General features: G+C 52.2%; 1 protein-coding gene across 3 annotated transcripts in view; it reads left to right on the top strand.

Moving 5' to 3' along the window:
• Positions 1-1,634: 1,634 nt before the first annotated feature.
• Positions 1,635-23,806, top strand: part of LOC145714176 (CD99 antigen-like) — a 31,071-nt gene continuing 8,899 nt past the window's right edge. For 2 of the 3 annotated variants that reach the window (XR_014136800.1, XM_081793374.1), the window contains exons 1-6: positions 1,635-1,785; positions 19,136-19,168; positions 19,420-19,464; positions 20,036-20,083; positions 20,746-20,814; positions 22,403-22,447. Coding sequence is in view for 2 of the 3 variants with exons in the window: in XM_081793374.1 (XP_081649500.1) it covers positions 1,719-1,785; positions 19,136-19,168; positions 19,420-19,464; positions 20,036-20,083; positions 20,746-20,814; positions 22,403-22,447 (307 nt within the window). In the remaining variant the exon portion in view is untranslated. The remainder of the gene's footprint in view (positions 1,786-19,135; positions 19,169-19,419; positions 19,465-20,035; positions 20,084-20,745; positions 20,815-22,402; positions 22,448-23,806) is intronic. The other variant, XM_081793373.1, reaches the window with a different exon arrangement.

The following is a 23,806-nucleotide window of genomic DNA, read 5'->3' as shown; positions in this document are numbered from 1 at the left end:
GGCTGTGGCCAGGGAGAGGGGAATGAGGAGAGACAGATGCCTTGAGCGGGTCAGTGGGGGCTGGGGGCACACGTGGTCTCCGCTGGGCAGTCCACCCAGATTGACTCCCAAGGCAGATGACTGTTGTTTTGATGAGAAAGGATTCCGTGAAATTCATGCGTCTGAATCAACAATCTGACGTTTGACTTTCTGCCGGCCTAGAAGCCAGAAAACTTCCCTGCTGCAGTTGTCTAAGGGGGGGCCCTGGGGTGCAACGCAATGCCTCTGCCGTGCGTCCCCTCTGTCTGAGTCACGGAGGTGACAGAAGGTGGCAGCAGCTAGGCGGGTGACCCTGGAGGGGAAGGGTGTGCCGAGTGGGAGCCTGGCCAGCCGGTAGGAGGGTTTGCAGGGCCAAGGGATTTTTCTGCGGACGAGATGTTCTGCATCCTGAATACACACGGACAGAATATTAAGCTAACATCTCAATTAAATATATATATATGTATATATGTATGTATATATATGTATGTATATGTATGTATATATATATACATACATATACATACATATATATACATACATATATACATATATATATATATATATATATATATATATATATATATATATATTGATAGTCTGGGCGGGGGTCCAGCCCCAGCACTGCTGGCCTGTGACCTGCACAGTGACCCATCAGGGCCCCAGCACCTCCTGAGGGGAAGGGGAGGGGTTTCCTGCCTCTCTCTCTCTCCCCCTCCCCCTCCCCACACTTTCTTGGGCAGAGGAAGCCTCTCCCCCCTCCACACCCCCTCTCCCCGCCACAGGCCCCTCCCCCCCTGGGGCCGGGGAAGCCTCTCCCCCCTCCCCCCTCGGGCTGGAAAAGCCTCTCCCCCCCCCCCTCCCGCGTGGGCTGGGGAGAGGCTTCCGGAGGCTCCTGCAGGGGGAGTCCCCATTGAGACTGGGGAGTGGGGCCTGCCCTGCGCCCCCAAAGCCTGCACCCCGAGCTCCGGGCTGTGTCAGTTCAGACTGGACTTCGGGATGGGAGTGGGGTCTTCGCGGGGGACAGGGACCCAGCTCTCGCGGGAAAGGAAAGGATTTCACTTTGTTCCCCCCCCCCCCCCCCAAGGTGGCCCCAGGGTCCCATTAGGGGCAGGGCGGGGGCTCCCGCTACTTGCAATGGTTTGCTTCCTGTTCGTCGGGGGGGAGGGGCCAGTGAGGGGCTGGAGGAGTCTGTGGACACACGGAGGGGTCCCCACTGTCCGGGCTCGGAGTTGTGTGTGGGGGGGGGGGTCCCTCGCTTCTCCTCAGCGCTGGGGGTGTTAGGAGCGGGTGGGGGTCCCCACCTTCTGAGCACGGCGCTGGGGGATTCCTCGCTTCTCTTCAGGGCTGCCCTGGGGGTGTTAGGGGCGGGCGGGGGCCCCAGTTTCGGAGCAGGGACGGCAGTCGCTGGCTCCTTTCGGGACCGCCCCAGGTAACCGCTCCTCCCCCGCTAGCCCCTCCCCTGCGCCCCGCCCGCCCCGGGTGCTCTCCGGAGGCCGCGGGAGGGGCGAGCCGAGACCGGGGCGGGGCCAGAGCGCGGGCCCTCCCCTCCCCGTGCTCCCTCCCCCCCACTCCTCCCTGTCCTCCCTCCCCCCCCTACTCCCTCCCTCCGCGCGCCCCGCCCCGGGGGCACTCTCGCCGCCGCCGCCCGCGCGTGCCACTCCCGGGACGGTTCCTGCGCGGCGCCCGCCGGCCGCACCATGGCTCCCCGGGCCGCCGTCGCGCTGCTGCTGGTCGGCCTGCTCGGCACGCTGGTGCCCGCTCGGGGTGAGCCATCTGTGGGGGCCTGGGGGTGGGGCGCGGTGCAGGGGGCGCGGGCCAGCCGGGGGACAGGCGTGGGGACGCGCGTCCGGGCACCCCCCACCACCCCGGGGAGGGCCTCGGGGGCGCACAGTGGGGGGCGGGTGCAGGGGCGCAGCGGGGACCCCGGAACCCTCCTCCCCGCGGGACGAACGGGACGCGCTGTGCCAGCGGGTAGCCAACGCCCCGGGAGGCGGCACCACTGTGCAACTTTCTTTCTGGGCGGGTGTGGACTTGTCCCAGAGGCCCAGGGCGCTGAGTGTTTCCAAAATCAGAAACTCGGGCAGTTGGAGGTTCCCCGGGGGAGCCGGGGGGCCCTGGATGCCCGCAGGCGGGTGACTTCTTAGGTCCCGGTCTCCCCCCCCCCCCCCCCCCCCGTAGCGGTCCTGGTCCCCCCGGCGCTCTCCCGGGCCCCAGTCTTTGTTCCTGCGCGGGGAGCCACGCCCTGCACTCCGGGCCTAAATTTGGACTGGGCTGTGCAGCCGGCCCCAGCCGGGGGAGCGGGGGTGGGGGGACTTAGGGCGAACTTGGAGCTCCGGGCGCGCTCACCAGCCCTGTGTGCGCACGCTGCCCTGGGGACCTGGGCGCTGTGCTGCGCGCCCGCTGGAAACAGACGTGTGGCCTCAGCAGATTTGCGTGCGCTCCAGGAAATAATTCGGAAAACGCGGGGAAAGTGTCAGGACACCAGGAGACGGAAAGGGGCCGTGACCCCACCACCCTCGCTTTGCGCGCCGGCCCGGCGTGTTTCTGCTCCTTTGCCTGTGTTTTCGGGGCGTTCGCCTTTGCAAGCGGCATCTGGGATCATGTTTCTCTCTGTCTCTCTCTCTCCTTTCCAAAGGAGAGCTGGATTTTGCTGGACGTGGCGTTTTTAAAGCCCCCCCCCCCCCCCCCCCCACCGCTGGACGATTATTATGATTTTTTTTTTTTTTTTCCTCCTGTTAATATGGCTAGATTTTTAGGACACAGCCAGGCGGGGCAGAGTCTTGTCAGCACAGGTCTGATGATGAGAGGAGGACACATTTTGGGAACAGGGATCGCGACACGAGGTCTGGATTGTGCTGGGAAGGTTCCTTGTGTTAGTGACGCCTGGCTCCGCGCGGGGGCGGGGGCGTGGGGTTATGTTTTGCGTCCTTGGCCTCCTGCTTGGTTCAGGAAAGATCTGCGACGTGGGGAACGTTTGCGCTTTTGAAACGGGCTTCATGCCCGCCCTGCGCTGGCTTTACGGAAGATGAATTCTGGTCTGTGGGGGATGTGTTGGAACACTTTACAGCCTGCTGGGGAGGGCCTGGCATGCGTTTCCAAGTTGTGCCTCCTTCTTCCTTAAAGAAATGCGTTTCTTCATCTGCCCCTGGCTGCTGCTTGTGTCTCCCCGGGTGGTTGTATTTCTGCTGTTCAATTGCATGGCTCCTGTTCCAAGGAACTTTCCGAACGGGGTTCCGGGGTGGGGGGGGGGGGGGTTGCTGACTGGCGTCTGGCCCACGGAGCTCTTCCTGTGTGCGGGAAATGGAGAAGTGCCTTTGGTGGCTCTAGGATGTGCCATCTGCTGGGGTTGGAGGAACATGAAAACAGGCCCACAGGACACAGGGCTGCAAGAAAAGGGGACGGTCCCAGAGTCCAAGACCTGCGTGGGGTGAGGGGGAAAGTCTGGAGTAGCCATGGTGTTTGCTCACCGCTCTGGGGTTCTGGGTCTGGGTGGGGGGCAGCCTTAGATTCTTGGGGCCCCAAACTAGTCATTTTGTGATTTTTTTTTTTTTTTTTTTTTTTTTTTTTTAAGAAAAAACCATAGCCTGGTTAGCCCGGAGTCACCTGGTTTCCGTAGATTGTGCTGGGAAACTCCAAGATTGGTGATGATTTTACTAAAATCTCTGGCACCTCAGTGGCTCAGGTCATGTCGCGGTTTGTGGGTTCGAGCCCGCGTGGGCCCCGTGCTCACAGCTCAGTACTTGGAACCTGCCTCGGATTCTGTGTCTCCCTCTCTGTCTGCCCCTCCCCCGCTCACACTGTTTCTCTCTGTCTCTGTCTCAAAAACAAATAAACGTTAAAAAAAATAAGAAAAGAAAATTACTGGTGACCCCGTGGTGGGGGAGGCGATGGGAGCCAGCCTTGCCCCAAAAGAGCAGAGAAAGAATGGGGCTGTAGTACGCGTCCCGTCCGTCCATCGTCTTACCCGGGTCCTTCCGGCCACCTCCTTACCGGTGGGGTTGAGGGTAGGGCTGTGCTGCTCCAAACACACCAATGGGTTTTGAACGCGGAAGCGCTTTGGAGTTGGTGAAGGTCAGAAGACACTTTGCTACAGAAATACGTGTCTGGCTTGGGCTCCACGCTGGCTGCAAAAGCCCCTTGAGCCTGGGGAGGGACCTTTGTTTTTAATAGTACAGGGCGGGTTTCAGAGGCCTTGGGACCCGGGATCCCGGGTTCCTGGGTTTCTTCTGAAATTCCCGCTGGAGTGGAGACCCTCGGAAGGAAACAAGAGGCAGTTTCGACTCTCCCAGAGCAGGGATTTCACCATGAGGGGGAGGGGGGCCCCTGGTGTGTGGTGGGTGGAGACCACAGACCATTGGCTTCACCTACAGTGCCCAGGAGGCCCCATCCCAGGGAGAGTGTCAAAAGCGAGCCGTCGGCTTTTTTTGTGCACCTTTCTGGTGGCTCTCGTCTCGTCTCTGCCTTTCTTGCCAGAAGACAGGGCCTTGACGATCCCGCCTGTTTGACCGCCTGCCCTTTGGGCTCTGATAAAACTTAACTGCCCTTCACTGACCTCTGCCCTGTGGCTTTTGTTTTTTTCAGTCTTCAGTCGATGCTGCTAACACTTTCTGTGTGTGTGTGTGTGTGTGTGTGTGTGTGTGTGTGTGCATCTCGAGATAGGAAAACAGTTTTTGTAGATTTTTTTTTTTTTATCTTCATCCGGATTCTCTGTTGGCTGCCTGCTCTCATTTAGTAAAGAATGTGGCTCACGCACTACGTTTTAACCAAGCCCGCATCCAGGAGTCCGGGCGGGATGTCGAGCGGGATCTGTGGGGGTGGGGGGGGGGGCCTCTGGTTCGCACCCACGTGGGGATCCTGGTGTTTCCTCCCGCTGAGAGTTTCCAGTTCACGTGGCTTCCTGTAGGGGGAAAAGAGTCCTAGGTGGTTTGTGACTTACGCGGACGGGCGTTTGGAGGCTCAAAATTCCTCAGCTTTTTGGGTCTGCGTGGAATCATCCCGATGCTCACGAAGCGGACGAGCGTTTTACAGGGGGCGTGGGTGGGGGGGTCGGACAGACACACGGGGCGCAGGCCGCCTCCCTGGGTCCTCCTGTGCTTTGTTCTGACATCTGGGCGCCTGTCCCACGTGAATCAGAGATCCTTCAGGGCCGTCCTGACCCAGTTCTGGGGTTGACAACAGAGTGTGTTTATGGGGCTCCAGAAGTCCTTTCGGGGGCGGCGGGGGCAGGGGGGGAGTGTGGGAAACACATTCCACATACAGAGGGGCTTTTGCGAAACCCCAGAATGACACAGGGTTAACAAGGGCCAGCAGGCATTTTAATCCCCAGGGAACCTGCGGAAACAAGTCTTTCCTGCTGGTGTTACTTGTCCGGAGAAATGCAAAGGGACAGGAAGGGTGTTGTTGTGGGGTTGTGAGCACACACAAGGTCTCCTCCCCTTCCAGACAGCGTTTCCAGGGAAGGAGAGGGGCCAGAGAGCTGTGTGGTTATGCAGCAAGCTTGTGACCAAAACACCGTGCCTGCGTGTGTGTGCGTGCGTGCGCGTATGCATGTATTGTGTGTGCATGTGTACATGTGTGCGCGCGTGTGTATGCATGCACTGTGTGTGCGTGTGCGTGCATGTATGCGCGTACTGTGTGTGCACGTGTACGTGTGTGCATGCGTGTATGTACTCTGTGTGCACGTGTGTGCGTGCATGTATGCATGTATTGTGTGTGCACGTGTGTGAGTGTGCGTGTGTGTATGCATGCATTATGTGCGTTGTGTACGTGTGTGTGCATGTGTGTATGCATGTATTGTGTGCATCTGTGCATGTGCACATGTTTGGGTGTGTGTGTATGCAGGCATGTGCACACCTGTGTGCACGCACACGTGTTTGTGTATGCACGAGTGTGTTGGTACGTGTGCACATGCTGCATGTGTGTTTGTACATATGTGCATGTGTGAGTGCTTGTGCGTGTGCACACACATTGTGTGGATGCACATCTGTGCGCATATGCATGAATGTGGAGAGTGCACACGTGTATGTGCACACTTGTGTGTGCGCAGGTGAGCGTGTGTGTGTAGGCGTGTGTCCAAGTGCGCGCGTGTGTATGTGCATGCTTGTGTGTGCATGCGTGCATACGTGTGTGTGCAGGCGGGTGTGTGAGTGCACGCGTGTGTATGTGCACGCTTGTGTGTGCACAGGTGAGCGTGTGTGTGCAGGCGTGTGTGTCTGAGTGCGCGCGTGTGTATGTGCATGCTTGTGTGTGCGTGTGTGCGTACATGTGTGTGCAGGAGTGTGTCCGAGTGCACGCATGTGTACGTGCACGCTTGTGTGTGCACGGGTGAGCGTGTGTGTGTGTGCAGGCGTGTGTCTGAGTGCACGCGTGTGTATGTGCACGCTTGTGTGTGGGCGCGGGTGAGCGTGTGTGGGTACGCATGTGTGTGCAGGCATGTGTGTCCGAGTGCGCGCGTGTGTACGTGCACGCTTGTGTGTGCACGGGTGAGCGTGTGTGTGTGTGTGTGCAGGCGTGTGTCCGAGTGCACGTGTGTGTACGTGCACGCTTGTGTGTGCGCGGGTGAGCGTGTGTGTGCGCACAGGCGTGTGTACGAGCGCACGCGTGTGTGTGCGCGTGTGCATGCATGTGTGCGCACGCATGTGTGCTCCACAAGCAATCCGCCCACGTGGCAGACACAGAAAACCACCACTTGCCCGTGGCTCCGCTGAGACCGCCCACTGTGCACGTGAGCGGCTCGTTTAGACCCGCATTTCCTTGCGCTTGAGAAAGAACCAGATTCTGGAGTCAAGGAGAACGGTTCCCTCATGTGGTTCCCCCGTTTCCACCGGGGGACTCGTTTCCATTGACATCAGCCCTGACCCACACACCAGCCCCCCCCCCCGTGCGGGCCGGGTCATAGCGCCCCCCGAGGGCCGCGCGCTGAAGGCGGGTCGACCGTTGGTGTCCCCGTGCCGCCATATGGCTTGGGCGCGTTGGCTGATGCACCAGCCCCTCTGGGTGTTTCCCGCGTGCGCGTCGCGGGTGAACGGAGACTGAGCCCGGTTCCCATTTGGATGCAGCGCGTTCACAGGATCTTCCACCGCTCTGGACACGGAGGACGTCCCTTACTTGAGTCTTTTGCTCTTAGCTTGCCCAGTCGTTAGACTAGATTTGGGAGATGGCGGCACGGGTGCGTTTCAGCCGCGCCTGGGCGCGACTCAGCCTTGCCACTCTCCCTAGTGTGGCCCCGCTAGACGTATTATTAAAATCCCCTAAACAGGAAACCACATGCTTCCTTTCCCCTCCCCCCGCTCCGCGAGTCAGACCTCAAACCAGTGTGTTTCTCGAACGGCAGCTCGGGACCCGCTGACGGGCTGTGAGTTTCCCGTGCGGCCGGCGGCCTTGGAAAAGAAGAAAGTTCGCCAGAGGATAAACCGTCCCTATGTTCTTCACGAGCCCCGCTAAGTGCATGCCTGAGGCTTCCGTATTCGTGACCCCGGGTGGCAGGCACAAGTGTTTAAATGCACTCGCATGATCCAGACGCCTCTCAGTCACGTTCCTTTCTGGCCTCGGAAGTTTGGGATCGGATCCCTTCGTTTCCGAGAAGCGCGTGTGCCAACGTGCTCGTGGATCCTTCAGAGTACTTTTCGAAAAACAATAATTGTAATTCCTTCAGTGAACTGCCCTCCCTGGGAAGTCAGCCCAAGAGGCAGAGCGGCTGCGTTCGGCCCCTCGGGAAGTCATTACTCATCCCGAGATGACGAGGCCCGAGATTCCTGGCTTCTTCTGTTTGGTCCCCATCCCTGTGGTGGGATGGCTGGTCCGTGGCAAGGGCAAGGGCTGTGTAGCAGAACATATGCACCGTGGACCCGCGATATTGGCTCACAGAGAATAAGTAGACTATGTTGTCTTTGGGACACGGGGCCTCGCGGGCAAGTTGATTTTGTAGATTCTACAAGAACCCCGAAACGGCCGGTCTCCTTCTGTGGCTGTCACCTGCCTTCTCTTAAAGAGAGGGGCTGTGTTCTGTTCTCAGTGTGAACACAAACCGTGGTGTTTGCCCCAAGCTCCCCTCACGCTGGGCCCCAGCGCACCCCAGCAAAAGAAGGGAGGAGGTAAGGGGAACGATCCAAGGCAGGAAAGGAAGGAGACCATGGGGTCTCAGTGAGTGGGGCTGCAAGAGAGTTGAGGCCCCAGCCCCTTCCTGCTGGGAACTTACTTAAGGACCCATGGGCCGGCTGGAGTAAGGTAGCACCTGAAGCTTGGGATTGATGATTGATGGCTTGATGATTGATTGTAGATGATAAATGGTACATTTCACATGAAGGATGGATAGATTCACAGATTGATAATTAGTGGACAGATAGATAGATAGATAGATAATGACAATGGGTGGATGGATGGATGGATAGATAGATACGATGATGGATGGACTCATGGATGATGGATGGATGGATAGACAGAATGCATGGATGGATGGATGGATGGATAAATAAATGAATGCAAATGGATATATGGATATATGCATACATAGATACATAGATAATGATGATGAATATATAGGTAGATAGATAATGAAGGATAGATGGATAGATGGATACATATTATGATGGATGAATGCATGGATGATGGATGGATGGGTAGATAGATACATAATGATGAATGGATAGATGATGATGATGGACAGATATGATGGTGGATGAATGCATGGATGATGGATGGATAGACAGAATAGATACATCATGACAATGGATGGTTGGATGGATGGATAGATGGGTAGATAGATAGATAGGTATAATGCATGGGTGAATGGATGGATGGATGGATAGATAGAATAGATAATGATGATGGTTGGATTGATGGAGAGATAGATATGATGTATGAATGCATGGATGATAGATGGATGGGTAGATACATAATGATGAATGGATAGATGATGATGATGATAGATGGATAGATATGATGATGGATGAATGCATGGATGATGGATGGATAGATAGATAGATAGATATGATGGATAGATAGATATGATGGATAGATAGATAGATAGATAGATAGATAGATAGATATAATGGATGAGTGAATGGATGGATAGATAGATAGATAGATAGATATGATGGATGGGTGAATGGATGGATGGATAGATAGATAGATAGATAGATAGATAGATAGATAGATATGGATGGATAGATAGATAGATATGGATGGATAGATAGATAGATAGATATGATGGATGGGTGAATGGATGGATAGATAGATAGATAGATAGATATGGATGGATGGATGGATAGATAGATAGATATAATGGATGGGTGAATGGATGCATGGATGGATAGATAGATAGATAGATAGATAGATAGATAGATAGATATGATGGATGGGTAAATGGATGGATGGATAGATAGATAGATATGGATGGATAGATAGATAGATATGGATGGATAGATAGATAGATAGATAGATATGGATGGATAGATAGATAGATAGATATGGATGGATAGATAGATAGATAGATAGATAGATAGATATGATGGATGGGTGAATGGATGGATAGATAGATAGATAGATAGATAGATAGATAGATATAATGGATGGGTGAATGGATGCATGGATGGATGGATAGATAGATAGATAGATAGATAGATAGATAGATAGATATGATGGATGGGTGAATGGATGGATGGATAGATAGATAGATAGATAGATAGATAGATAGATAGATAGATATGGATGGATAGATAGATAGATATGGATGGATGGATAGATAGATATGATGAATGGGTGAATGGATGGATGGATAGATAGATAGATAGATATGATGGATAGATAGATAGATAGATGGATATGGATGGATAGATAGATAGATATGATGGATGGGTGAATGGATAGATAGATAGATAGATAGATAGATAGATAGATGGATATGGATGGATAGATAGATAGATAGATAGATATGATGGATGGGTGAATGGATAGATAGATAGATAGATAGATAGATAGATATGGATGGATAGATGGATAGATAGATAGATAGATATGATGGATGGATAGATGGATGGATGGGAGGATATATGGATGGATGGATGTTGAGGTGGATAGATAGGTAGGTAGATAGAATAGATGGGTTGGATGGATGAACAGATGGATGACGGATGGATGGGTGGGTGGACACAATGTAGAATCCATGAGGAGTTGGAGAGGCCTCGGTGACTGGTCTTGGATAAGTTCCCAACAGGATTCAGGGGAGTTAAGTTTCTCTAAATATAGGACAATGTCCTGTTTTTCCCTGTGAAGCCACATTACTGAGAAAGGCATCTCCCTCTGTGGTCTATGCAGCCACACCTGGAGATCTCAGTGCAGCTTCCAACACCTGAGCCCAGGTGGCCCCAAGGCTCTGGTCTTGCCATCCAGCATAAACCAGATTACACAGATGGGGCTGGGCAAGAGTGATTCCTCCAGACTCTCAGGGGACCCCGCTGTGGGGCCAGGCTTGAGAACCTCGGAGGTTCTCTGAGAACCTCAGGGTCACTGAGCCGGTCTGCAGGTGCAACCTTCGCTCAGGCATCAGGACAGAGAACTGGCTTAATGCAACTGGCTTCCTCTGCGACCCTGCGTGTATTTTCTCCTGTGCATTAAAACGTGAAGTATTCTGAGAAGGAGTGTCCAGCCCTCCTAAAAGGGCCTCACGAGTCAGGGCAGAGAGTAGTTAAGGGCTCTTGCATTTCTCTGAGAAAAATGTTAGGGGGACGGGTATGAGTCTCAAACAAACAAAAACAAGGCAGAAATGGAGAAAGGAGCATGAATCGAGAAAGATTCAGAAGATGAAATCAACAGGATTTGGTGACGGATGCAATATTTGAGGAAGGAGCTGGCAGGAGTGAAGGGGGGCTCTTCCATCTGAGAGTCTGGGCAAATGGCCATATCACAAAAGGTAAGAGTGAAGGAGGACACGTACGGCGAGGAGAAAATAAGGAGAGGTTCCAGATACAGAGAGCACTGGAGATACCACGCGTGCAACCAGAGGGAGCTGGTTTGGAAGCTGTTGTCTACGTACGCCTGACTTGGAGACAGGCTCGGGCGTGGCACCTTAGGGAAGGTGGTGCTGGCATCCCAAGAGGTACACACAGGAGCTTCCTGTCCAGCAGCAGGGCACAGGGTGCTCAGCTAAGGCTCGTGTTCCTGTCTGTATTCCCTGTCCCCGATCCCTTCCCCAGCCCCAGGCCGGCTCCCTGTGTTGTGACCCTCCTTTCCTGGTGGCTGATATATGCTCACGATTTGCGGTGATGAGTCCAGCTGCTTTCAGAGCAAGGAGACGTGTACACCTCCACCTGGGAGCCCCTGGAGACAGGCTGCTCTATGTCTCTTGGCCATGTGTCTACCACCCAGATAGCTATTTGTCCATCCGTCCTGTCTTTCTATCCATTCTGTCTGTCAATCTGTCCACCCATCCATCTATGTATGTATGTATGTATGTATGTATGTATGTATGTATCTATCTATCGTCCATCCATCCATCCATCCATCCATCCATCCATCCATCCATCAGTTCATCCACTCACTCATCCACCCATCTAACCATCCATCCATCCATCTACCCATCCAACCATCCACCTATCCATTCACCCATCCACTTATCTGCCCATACACCTGTCCATCCATCATCCATCCACTTATCCACCCACCCACTCACCCATCCATCCATCCAACCACCCATCCATCCATCCATCCGTCCATCATTTCTTTCATCTACATATTCATGTATCCATCCATCTGTCCAGCAGCCCACCCATTTATCCATCCATCCATCCATCCATCCATCCATCCATCCATCCATCTGTCTAACTCTTCTCCCATCCATCCATCCACCTGTCCACCTGTCCATCCATCCATCCATCCATCCATCCATCCACCCACCCACCCACCCATCTTTCCATCCACCCAGCCACCCATCCCTCCCCTCCATCCATCCACCCATTCAACCAACCATCCATGCATCCATCCATCCTTCCCCTATATTCATCCCTCCCCTCCATCCATCCATCCATCCACCCACCCACGCACCCATCCTTCCATCCACCCAGCCACCCATCCATTCAACCATCCATCCATCCATCCATCCATCCATCCACCCACCCACCCACCCATCTTTCCATCCACCCAGCCACCCATCCATTCAACCATCCATCCATCCATCCATCCATCCATCCATCCATCCATCTATCCATCCATCCATCCATCCATCCATCCCTCCCCTCCATCCACCCACCCATTCAACCAACCATCCATGCATCCATCCATCCTTCCCCTATATTCATCCCTCCCCTCCATCCATCCATCCATCCATCCATCCATCCACCCACTTATCCATCCAGCCAGCCAGCCAGCCAGCCAGCCAGCCAGCCACCTACCTGTTTATCCACGCACCTACCCACATACCTATCCATCTGTGCATCCATCCATCCATCCATCCATCCATCCATCCATACACCCATCTGTCTGTCCAGCTATGTGCCTGGCCATCCATTCATCAAAATACCCACCCATCCACTCGTCTACCCATCCATCCACCTACCTTTATGTATTTGTCTGACACATCCATCCGCTCACCCATCTACCCAGAAGCCCACTCACCCATCCATGTGTCCGCTTACCCACACAGCCAGCCACTGGCTCTCCCGCTTGCCTTCTGTCAGCACAGATCGAATGTCCAGTGGCATCTGTATTCTCTCCACACTGTTGGCTCGGGCGCCTGCAGAAGAAATCCCTGGTCCCCATCGTCTGTTCTCTGCCTGGCGAGTGGCGGGGAAGGTACCCCTTCTGGTGCGGTGTCCTGAGGGGAGCAGGGACCAGTGTCCCCCAGAGAGGCCAGAGAGAGCTCCTGGCAGGTGGAGACCACCCTGGGCGCCCTGCATAGACCATCATAGCAACAGAAGCCTGAAGGGGGGAGAGGGCTTTTCAGGCTGGGGCAGTGGCTTGAAAACAGCAAACGAAGGTATGGGAGCCGGTGGGGCCGTGGGGAGGTCTCAGGTAGCTTGTGTGCGGGCTGGGGAGACAGAATGCTGCAGGGACACAGCTTATTTCTGGCTGTGGAACCCCAGGGGTACGTGACGGGCGGCCTCGGTTGCCAGGACGTGTGTGTGAAACTCACCTGGACGGTTGCAAGGAGACAGGTGCACATTCGCACTTGGCTCTGCAAGATCCCCTCGGTGACGGGCGGCGTGCAGACCCAGCTGGAGGGACACGGGCTGTTGGCAGAGTCTGGACCAAGGGATCAGAGGCGAGGGACAAGGCATCTCAAGGAATTAAAAGCCTGCGATGCCGGTGGGCTTTCAGACACCGGCGCCTGGGTCCCGGCTCACAGAGTCTCTGATCTGATTGGCCTGGAGCATGGCCTGAGCGTCCGTGCTTAGGAAATCACCCGCAGCCCGAGTTGAGAATTCGCGAGGAAATGCGTCAGTCTACACCCAGGGGGAGTGACAGAGGGCTTCCTGGAGGAGGCAGCATTTTCTCGGGGCTTTGAGGTACGAATAGGAGTTCTCACGGTAATGCACGACAGGGTCGTGGATGGATGCTCTGGTGGACACATGACCCAAGGCGGGAGAAGGTAACCGCGCAAATCCCCTAGGAGCAACGATGGGGCGAGTACCCACTCATTCAGCGTTCCCCACATTTCGTGCGGTGTAACCTGCATGAATCATGTAATTAATAGGCAGAAACGTCCAGTCTGTTTTGGGACCTCGGGCCAGTTTCTGGAGCCGCAGACGGCTCCGTGAGCTGATAATGTCTGCGCTCGTTTAAGGGGTCATTTGGGGCCAGTCCAGGTGGGGGGGGGGGTGCAGGGAGCAGTGGGAGGGAGCACCCTTGGGGGCTGGGAGTCAGACAGGAGCTCGCCCTGTGGGGAGCCATGCCTCCCCTGCCCCGGGGGGAGGGAGCGGTGGAGATGGTCTGGAAGCAGCCACAGCGGGGAGAGAGTGGAGGGTCCAGGCCAGCAGGGCCAGCAAGCCGCGTGTGATTTGCGTGTTTTTTTAATGCTTATTTATTTTGCAGAGAGAGAGAGTGTGTGTGCATGTGAGCAGGGGAGGGACAGAGAGAAAGGGGTGGGACAGAGGATGTGAGGCTTGCTTTCCCGACTTGCTTTCTGTTCTAATTCTATACTTTTGTGGGGCGCCTGGGTGGCTCACTCAGTGGAGCGCCCGACTTCGGCTCAGGTCACGATCTTAGGGTTGGTGGGTTCGAGCCCCGCGTCGGGCTCTGTGCTGACAGCTCGGAGCCTGGAGCCTGCTTCCCATTCTGTGTCTCCCTCTCTCTCTGACCCTCCCCCGTTCATTCTCTGTCTCTCCGTGTCTCAATAAATAAATGCTACAAAACATTTTTTTAATTAATCCTATATATTTGCTTATATGATTTATAACTTCTCTGTATAATTATAAATCAGATAATTTGCAGTTTCTATAATACATTATAAATATCTTTTGTTCCTATTGTAATTTTCTTTGTGTAAGTGACTTCTAGTTTAGATATAATTTGTCTATAGGATTTGTAAGGTCTGTGTATAACCTATATAATTTACAATTGTTGTCATTTATTATTGTAAGTATATTTATATATATTGCTTTATGTAAATATAAATGCAATTTATTCTAAATTAATATCTATAATTCATTACATATTGTATATGGAATTCTATATTCTATATAGAAATATATATGAATATAGAACAGATATATTTAGAATATGTATTACGTATATAGAATCGTTACATATTAGATATAGTTAGAATATAATAGGATATATGTATTTCCATGTAAATATACATATAAAATTTATTCCAAATTATGTCTATAATTTATTCCATATTCCATATATAATTCTGTATTTTATATATGTGAATATAGCGAATTTTTTCCAAATATGTATATTATTCCAGATTCTACGTGTAATTCCATATTTATATATACGTGAGCATATACAATTTATTCTAAATATGTCTATAATCTATTTTGCATTCCATATACAATCTTGTTTTCTATACATATAGGTGTATATTTACAAATATACGTCTATAATCTATGTTCTATATAGAACCCATGTTCTATATAGAATTTTATATTCTGTATACATGTGAATATACATAACTTATTTCTTTTTTTTTTTAATTTTTTATTAACATTTATTTATTTTTGAGACAGAGAGAGACAGAGCATGAACAGGGGAGGGGCAGAGAGAGAGAGAGACACAGAATGTGAAACGGGCTCCAGGCTCTGAGCTGTCAGCACAGAGCCTGACACGGGGCTCGAACTCACGGACTGTGAGATCATGACCTGAGCCGAAGTCGAACGCCCAACCGACTGAGCCACCCAGGCGCCCCAATAACTTATTTCAAATATATGTCTGTAAATCTATATGCTATATATAATTCTATATCGTATGCGTATGTAAATATGTATAACGTTTTCCACGTATATGTCTATAATTTAAGTTCTACATAGAATCCTATGTTCTACGTATATGTACGTATGTATAAAACTTATTCCAAACGTATGTGTATAACTTACTCCATATTCCACCTGCCCGGGGGCGGGGGGCGGCTCGGGGACTGCGTGTGGCTGGGCTTGTGTCCCCATGTGACACCGATGTGAGTCGGGAGGGGCTGCAGGAGGGAGGTGCCGTGGGGGTGACTCATGCATGTGTCCTGCCAGGCGTGGCCTCGCCCCGTGTGAGTCACCCTGGGTCCCCCGAACATCTGCAGCTGTGAGGGGTGTTGGGCGTCTGGGGAGGCACAGGCTTTGTTCACAGCAGCCGGCTTCCTCCTGGACGGGGGACTCTGTGCCCGAGTGCGGGCCCCGGGGCCCAGGCTCCCTTCCGCGTGGTCGGGCCTGGCGGCCCCACGTGCTGCTGTTTCCTCCGGCTCCGTCGGCCCCGGGAGGCAGTCTGGGGAGCAGGCAGCACGGCGGGGGCTGTGTAGACGGATAGATTAAGTCAGGCTGGAAATACACTGGGCGGTGTTCCTGGCCGTCGAGTGCTGGCTGTTGAATCATTGCATTTCTTGCCGGTTCCTGTGGGGGTTTCAGCGGATCTCGATGTGTGTGCGTGACTTTTGCAGACATCTGCACAATCGTGCAACAGCTGGCAGCCAAGCTCTTGCTCTGGGGTTCGAGGGGGTTCTGCGTGCACAAGGGGGGTGGGGAGCAGGGTGGAAAGGGGGCATCGCTCCTTTGCCCGTGCGCCGTGAGACCTGCCCTTGGCTGACCTTGGGGTCCTGGGAGCAGCGGGCTCCAGACTTTGTTTTGGCGACAGTATGGGGACCTTCTGTGTGGTGTGCATTGCAGAGGGTTCTGGGGGAGAACCACGGCAGAGAGGGCAGCCTGGGGCTGTGGGGGGCTGGAGGGTGCTGGCTGGCAGGGTGCCCCCACCCCTGCTTCGTCTGCTCTTACAGGGTTTGTGTGGAGGCCACGTGGGGTCAGCAGCAGGGGCACCAAGGGGACCCACGAGCTCAAGGAGCTGCCCCGGCAGGTTGTGCAGGGTGAGGAGGCAGCATTTTATTAGCGAGTTCTGAGTCGATGGTTACAGTCAGCCTGCATGCACACACAGACCATGCACATGTATATATGCACACATATGCACACAGAGCATGCACGCGCATGTACACATGCATACACACATGTGCATGCACACAGACCGTGCACACATCTGTATATATCCACACATGCGCACACAGACCATGCACACATGTGTATGTAGGCACACACACATGCATGCACACAGAGGCTGTGCACACGTGTATACATGCACACGCAGAGACCATGTGCACATGTGTATATATCCACACACACATGCACACACAGGCCATGCACATGTATATATCCACACGTATGCACACAGACCATGCACGCACATGTACACACACATACACACATTTGCACGCCCACAGATCGTGCACACGTCTGTATATATCCACACATGCGCACACAGACCATGCACACGTATATATCCACACATATGCACACAGAGCATGCACATGCATGTACACATGCATACACACATATGCACGCCCACAGACCGTGCACACGTGTGGATATATCCACACATGCACACACAGACCATGCAGACATATATATGCACACGCATGTACACATGTATACACACATATGCACACGTCTGTATATATCCACACATGCGCACACAGACCATGCACACATGTGTATATAGGCACACACATGCACGTACACAGAGGCCGTGCACACGTGTACACATGTACACACATGCACACGCAGAGACCATGTGCATGTGTATATATATCTACACATACATGCACACACAGACCATGCACACGTATATATCCACACATATGCACACAGACCATGCACGCACATGTACACACACATACACACATTTGCACGCCCACAGATCGTGCACACGTCTGTATATATCCACACATGCGCACACAGACCATGCACGCGTATATATCCACACATATGCACACAGAGCATGCACATGCATGTACACATGCATACACACATATGCACGCCCACAGACCGTGCACACGTGTGGATATATCCACACATGCACACACAGACCATGCAGATATATATATGCACACGCATGTACACATGTATACACACATATGCACACGTCTGTATATATCCACACATGCGCACACAGACCATGCACACATGTGTATATAGGCACACACATGCACGTACACAGAGGCCGTGCACACGTGTACACATGTACACACATGCACACGCAGAGACCATGTGCATGTGTATATATATCTACACATACATGCACACACAGACCATGCACACGTATATATCCACACATATGCACACAGACCATGCACGCACATGTGCACATGCATACACACGTATGCACTCACACAGACTATGCACACGTGTGTATATATCCACACACAAGTGCACAGACCACGTACACGTATATATCCACACATATGCACACAGACCATGCACGTGCATGTACACATGCACACACACAAACCACACCTACACACGCCTGCACATGTGCGCACACACACGCACACACACACGCACACACACGCACACACACACACGACAGAGGGGACAATCACAGACCCCAGCCTGGGTCACATGTCGCATAGAAGCGAACACCTCCCCACCCTGACCTGGCTCGCGGGGATGTTCGTGCGGCCTGAAATGTCTAGCACTTCCTGAGCTGGGGCTGGTGTCCCTTAACATTCTGACCTCACAGGTACCGTCACTGGCCTTACAGCTGACCGGACAGCCCGATCAGGCTTCTCCAAGGCTCGTCCCCTTTCCTCTCCTGCAGCCCATCAGAAACGGCTTCTGAACAACAGCACTAAAATGGTTTCAATAAACGCGGTAGCAACCGGATCAAAGAACAAGGCACATCAGGGCACTTTCCCCCCTTCTCGGGGACCCGGGAGCTTAAGCAATATTTTTGTGTGTGTTCTGTGGGTTGTCTGCTGATTCTGCAGGAAGCATAGTTCGGCTGTGTGGTCACAGACGTGGGTCACATGAGGCGCGAGTTTTCCCTCTGTGTGTTTTCCATCATGTGGGAACTCGTTACTCATTTAATGCAAGGGGTCTGCTGTTCATGAATCAGGCTCGGACCAAATCAGCACGTTTTCTGACTCTCGTAACTGCAGCTACGTTTTAAGATCATTGCCGTTTTGAACATCCCCCGACATCTTACTTTTCGGGATGTGAACGTGGACATGGGGGCCAGATGAGAAGCCCCAGCTCGTCCTACGTTCTAAAAAGCTGCCAGGGGCGCCTGGGTGGCTCAGTCGGTTAAGCGTCCGACTTGGGCTCAGGTCACGATCTCGCGGTCCGTGAGTTCGAGCCCCACGTCGGGCTCTGTGCTGACGGCTCGGAGCCTGGAACCTGCCTCGGATTCTGTGTCTCCCTCTCTCTGACCCTCCCCTGTTCATGCTCTGTCTCTCCCCGTCTCAAAAATAAATAAAACATTAAAAAAAAAAAAAAATAAGTAAACGTTAAAAAAAAATTTTAAAGCTGCCACACGCCGGCAACCTCACAAAACCCATCAGCCCCTTTCTGTGTATTTCGTTAATTTTCACGTTTGTACGTTTCTTATACGTAATCAGACTTTTTTTTTTTTCTTTTTTGCCTCGTAGGCCAGGATTTCGATTTGTCGGATGCCCTCGACGGTGAGTGCTCTTAAAATTTCGTAGCTGTGACAAGTGGGAGGTAATGTTAAAATTTAGGCTCACACAGGACAGTGAGTTTTACCCGCACGTAGTTAAGTATAACACAGCCTGTACGGGGGTCAATGCCTTCGTATACACCGTATACATGCTCTTGGTCTCAGTGAAAACCTTGCTCGGCACCTGTTAATGGCGGGTCCTCAGCGGGCTCAGTTCCCGAGCAGTCTCGCTCACAGACTGTCTTTTCTCTTTAGACAGTAACAAGAAACCCACAGCGCCCCCCAAGAAGCCCGGCACAGGTAAGAGGCGGACGTCCCTGGCGGGCACGGGACAGATCCCCGCCGTCCCCCCCGCCCCGTCGGCCCCCAGAGCTGCTGGTGAACCCCGTGGGCCCCGTGGTTTCTCTGCAGAAACCGGGGCTGACGTCCTTGTGGGTTACCAGCTGGCAAAGGGTGTGGGACCAGAGAGCGTTGCAACCCCTAGACGTAGCTGCAGCTCGGAAAGGGTTCGGAACACGCAGGCCACCTCGGTCATCAGGGAGGCTCCCGTCGGGTGGTCCCGCACATCTGGGCCCGGAGACGCCCATCGCAGGTGCACGGCCGCCCACACACGGTGTCACATGTCTGTCCCCAGCGCTCCGAGCCTTGCCTCCCCCGAGGCTGTGGCCACTCTTGGGGGACTTGGGTTCGCCCGTGGCTCTTTTCATGTGACAGTCAGGAATGCAGCTCTGACGTTCTGACCTTGGTGAGACTGGGGCCAGGAAAAGCGTTTAGGGAGCTGGGGAAGCAGGGTCTTCTCTGTTTAGGGGTCTGTTTAGGGGTCTGAATTCCTCCCCGGAGCCTCGGGGCTGATGACACATTTCCCTTGCAGACAGTTCGGACTTGAACTTGGAAGACGCCCTCGGCGGGGGAGGAAGCCGTAAGTATGGTTTTCGGAAGTCTCCCGTGTGGCTGACGGTCCTTCCGATCGCCGCATGAGTATCATTCCCACGAGCGTCGTCTCTCGGAAGCAAGCGATGGCTGTCACCCCCCAAAACGCAGGCGACGGCCTGTCCTTGTTGGCCATTGCTGTTGGGTGTGTGGTTTGCCCCTGTGTGGACCTGCGTTTATTCTTCAACGGGGCTCACCGTCTTTGGGGTGACGGTGTGAGCTCAGGCATGTGACCCGTGCACACACTCACCAAGAGCCCAGCCTGGCTTGTGGCCGCCATATTGAAATGCTCAGTCCAGTTTGAACCGTGGACCCCGCGTTTTCCTTTGGGCTGGGTCCTGCGAATTCCGCAGCCAGTCCAGACATCTGCTTCGGTTTCTGTCGGAAACTTACAGAAGCGTGGGAAGGGCCCAGTTCTCTTGAGGGTGAGTACTGACACTGGGAAAGAAATGGGCAGGGGACTGTGTCCCGGGGTCCCCACCCTGAGAAAGGGCACACTCCAATTCGTAGCTGTTTGGGAAACCAGGCGGAGGTGAACTGATGCCTTTTCCTTGGTTTTCTTTTTTTTCGTGTGTGTGTGTGTGTGTGTGTGTGTGTGTGTTTGCTGACTGCAAAGTGCTCATAAATGCAACGCTTATCTTTTACAAACAGACGACCCAGTACCGCCTAAACCACCCAAACCGAAGCCTAACCCAGACCCCAAGCAGCCTGGATCTTCCGGTAAGACTCCCTCCCCTTCAGGGCCGCTGGGCGTTTCTCAGAGGATAGTGGGCTCCCTTTCAGAGAGGCGCTCATTTCACGGTGGCCTGGGCACCACGTGGGCTCCACGGGGCAAAGTCCTGTGGGGTTTCCAGGAGTGGAAAGCAGCTTTCGAAAAGATGTTTGCTTTTTCTTAATGTTTATTTATTTTTGAGACAGACAGTGTGAGCAGGGGAGGGGCAGAGAGAGAGAGAGGGGAACACAGAATCCGAAGCTGGCTCCGGGCTCCGAGCGGTCAGCACAGAGCCCAATGCAGGGCTCGCACTCATGGACCATGAGATCATGACCTGAGCCCGAGTCACATGCTCAACCGACTGAGCCCCCCAGGTGCCCCTCTGTAGACACATTTAATCTCCGCTATTTTGGGGCTCATTTCTGTAACCCAGAAATGAATTTTGTACATCGCTCCTCACTAGCCACTTAATGAAGAATCCTATTACCTGTTAATAATTTTGCCTTTGTTTTTTAGCTTTTATGAAAAGACTATCATATTACTGGCAAATGGTTTCTTGATCGCGTGTATATATTTATGTTTTTATACTTATATTTTCTCTTTCCTTTCTCTTGTATTGGAATCATTTTGCCTTGGGTAGAAAGCCCAGGACATATTCAGTTTTATCAGGGCCATGTGCTTGTCAATGCATGTGGTCATATATATATTTTTTTCTTTTAACCCATGAGTCTCACGTCGTACGCTGAAGGATGTCCTCCTACAAAGTATGTGGCTTTGTGGAATGACCCGCATTTCATCATGATAGGTTTCGTGAAACTGATGCATTAAATTTGATGTGTATCAGCTAGCTATTGACCCTTAACAAAGGATCCCCAAACCCAATGTGGCCGAAAATTTTTTTAATCGTTCCGTCTCGTGAGTCTGGGCGGGGCTGGGCTGGGCGGGGCTTGAGTCTGGGCGGGGCTTGGCTGGGCGGGGCTTGAGTATGGGCGGGGCTTGGCTGATCCGGGCGTGGCTGTCCTGTGTCTGTGGTCAGTGGGTGGGTCCTCTGGGGTTGGCTTGTCTGGATGACTGAGGTCACTGTGCCACGAGCTTCGGTGAGCCCCTCTCAATGGGCAAGACCACCCGGCCCAACGGAGGCTACTTTAAACTACTGGCTTGGCTTCCATTTTGACAACTTAACCTCTGAGTCTCGTGGCCGAGTCCAGAGTCGAGACGTGAACAAAATGTGTCACCAGTAATGGGGGGAGTGAACAGGTAGGGCTATTACTGAGGTTCCTTTGGGATCATTTCATGTATATTCATCCAAAAGATTGCTATATGTTTTCCTTTTTCTTTTTTTTGTTTTTTTGGAGTCTTTTTCAGGCTCTGTAGCAGAGTTTTTGGTGAGGCTAACTTCAGGAGCTTAAAATAGAATTGGGAATTAAATTGTCATTGCATACTGGAGACATTTCTTCCAGAAAGTATACTCCCTGCTGGATTGCGCCTGTCCCCGCTCTGCTTTTGATCCTGATGGTGTTTTCTTTCGTTCCGAGACATCGAGACCCTCTTGACAGTCCCAGGATAGCAGATAACACTTGTGTTTTTCTCTCCTAGGTGGCTTCTCAGATTCCGATCTCCTCGATGGAGCCTCAGATGCAGGTAGAACGATGACTTCTTCTCTTTCCTCCCTGTCACCCACCTGTTGTGCAGAATCACGGCGGGGTCTAGGCTCTTAGCGCTCAGTGATGCAGATGCATCAAGGCTGTGGACCGTAAGACGTGCTCCACGGGGGCTGGTCCCCAGGAGCTGTGTTGACCGCAGGCAGCTACCCGCCTACAGCTACACGGGCTGGAAGCCGGCCAGACAGGCCCTTCTTGACGTTTCCTGGATGCACCAATCACCTGTTTTGTCGGTGACTATTTGGTGCTGCGGATGAAGTAAGGTCTGAGCCACCCAGGCGCCCCACTTTTTCTTCTTTTGAGAGAGACAGCGTGAGTGAGCGAGGGGCAGAGAGGCAGAGACACAGAGAATCTCACAGGGGGCAGAGAGTGAATCCCGAAGCCGGGCTCGCGCTCACCTGACGCGGGCCTCCGACTCACAAACCGTAAGATGGTGACCTGAGCCGAAGTCGGATGCTTAACCGACTGAGCCACCCAGGGGCCCCTCTACCTCTTGCTTTAAAATCTTAGGTTGGAATAGGGTCCAAAACAGTCCTTAAATATACTACATATTACATAAATGAGTAAAAATGGTAATATAAAGTAAGTATAGTAATATATGTGTTTATAGTAAGTAGAATATATTTATATGTGTTTGTTATCATTTACCTTACATTTATGTGTATTTACATGTTGGTTACATTTACGTTATATTTACGTATATTTACATATGAATTTACACGTACTTTGTCTTAACATATACTTATAGTTGACCGTTGAACAACACGGGTTTGTCTCCACGGGTCCACTTACACGTGCCCTTATTTCAGTAAATACGGCACGGTCCTGCAAATGCATTTTCTTTCTTACGACTTTCTTAATTACATTTTGTTTTCCCTTGCTCCCTTTATTCTAAGAATACCGTGTCGACTGTTTATGTGTTCGGTAAACCTTCCTGTCAACAGTAGGGTATTCGTAGTTAAGTTTTTGGGAAATCGAAAATTGTACACCAATTTTTTCTTTCCTTCTTTCTTTCTTCCTTTCTTTCTTTCTTTCTTTCCTTCTTTTTCTTTCTCTTTCTTTCGTCCTTTCTTTCTTTCTTTCCTTCTTCCTTCCTTCCTTCCTTTCTTTCCTTCTTTCTTCCTTTCTTTGTTTCTTTCTTTCTTTCCTTCTTTCTTTCTTTCTTTCCTTCTTTCTTTCTTTCTTTCTCCCTTTCTTTGTTTCTTTCTTTCTTTCCTTCTTTCTCTTTCTTCCTTTCTTCCTTTCTTTCCTTCTTTTTTCCTTCTTTCTTTCTTTCTTCCTCTTCCTTCCTTCCTTCCTTCCTTTCTTTCTTTCTTTCTTCCTTTCTTTCTTTCTTTCT

The sequence above is a fragment of the Panthera onca genome, chromosome X (assembly GCF_046562875.1).
Source record: "Panthera onca isolate mPanOnc1 chromosome X, mPanOnc1 haplotype 2, whole genome shotgun sequence".
In the NCBI taxonomy this organism is placed as follows: Eukaryota; Metazoa; Chordata; class Mammalia; order Carnivora; family Felidae; genus Panthera; species Panthera onca.
This window is presented reverse-complemented; position numbering and strand designations above follow the sequence as displayed.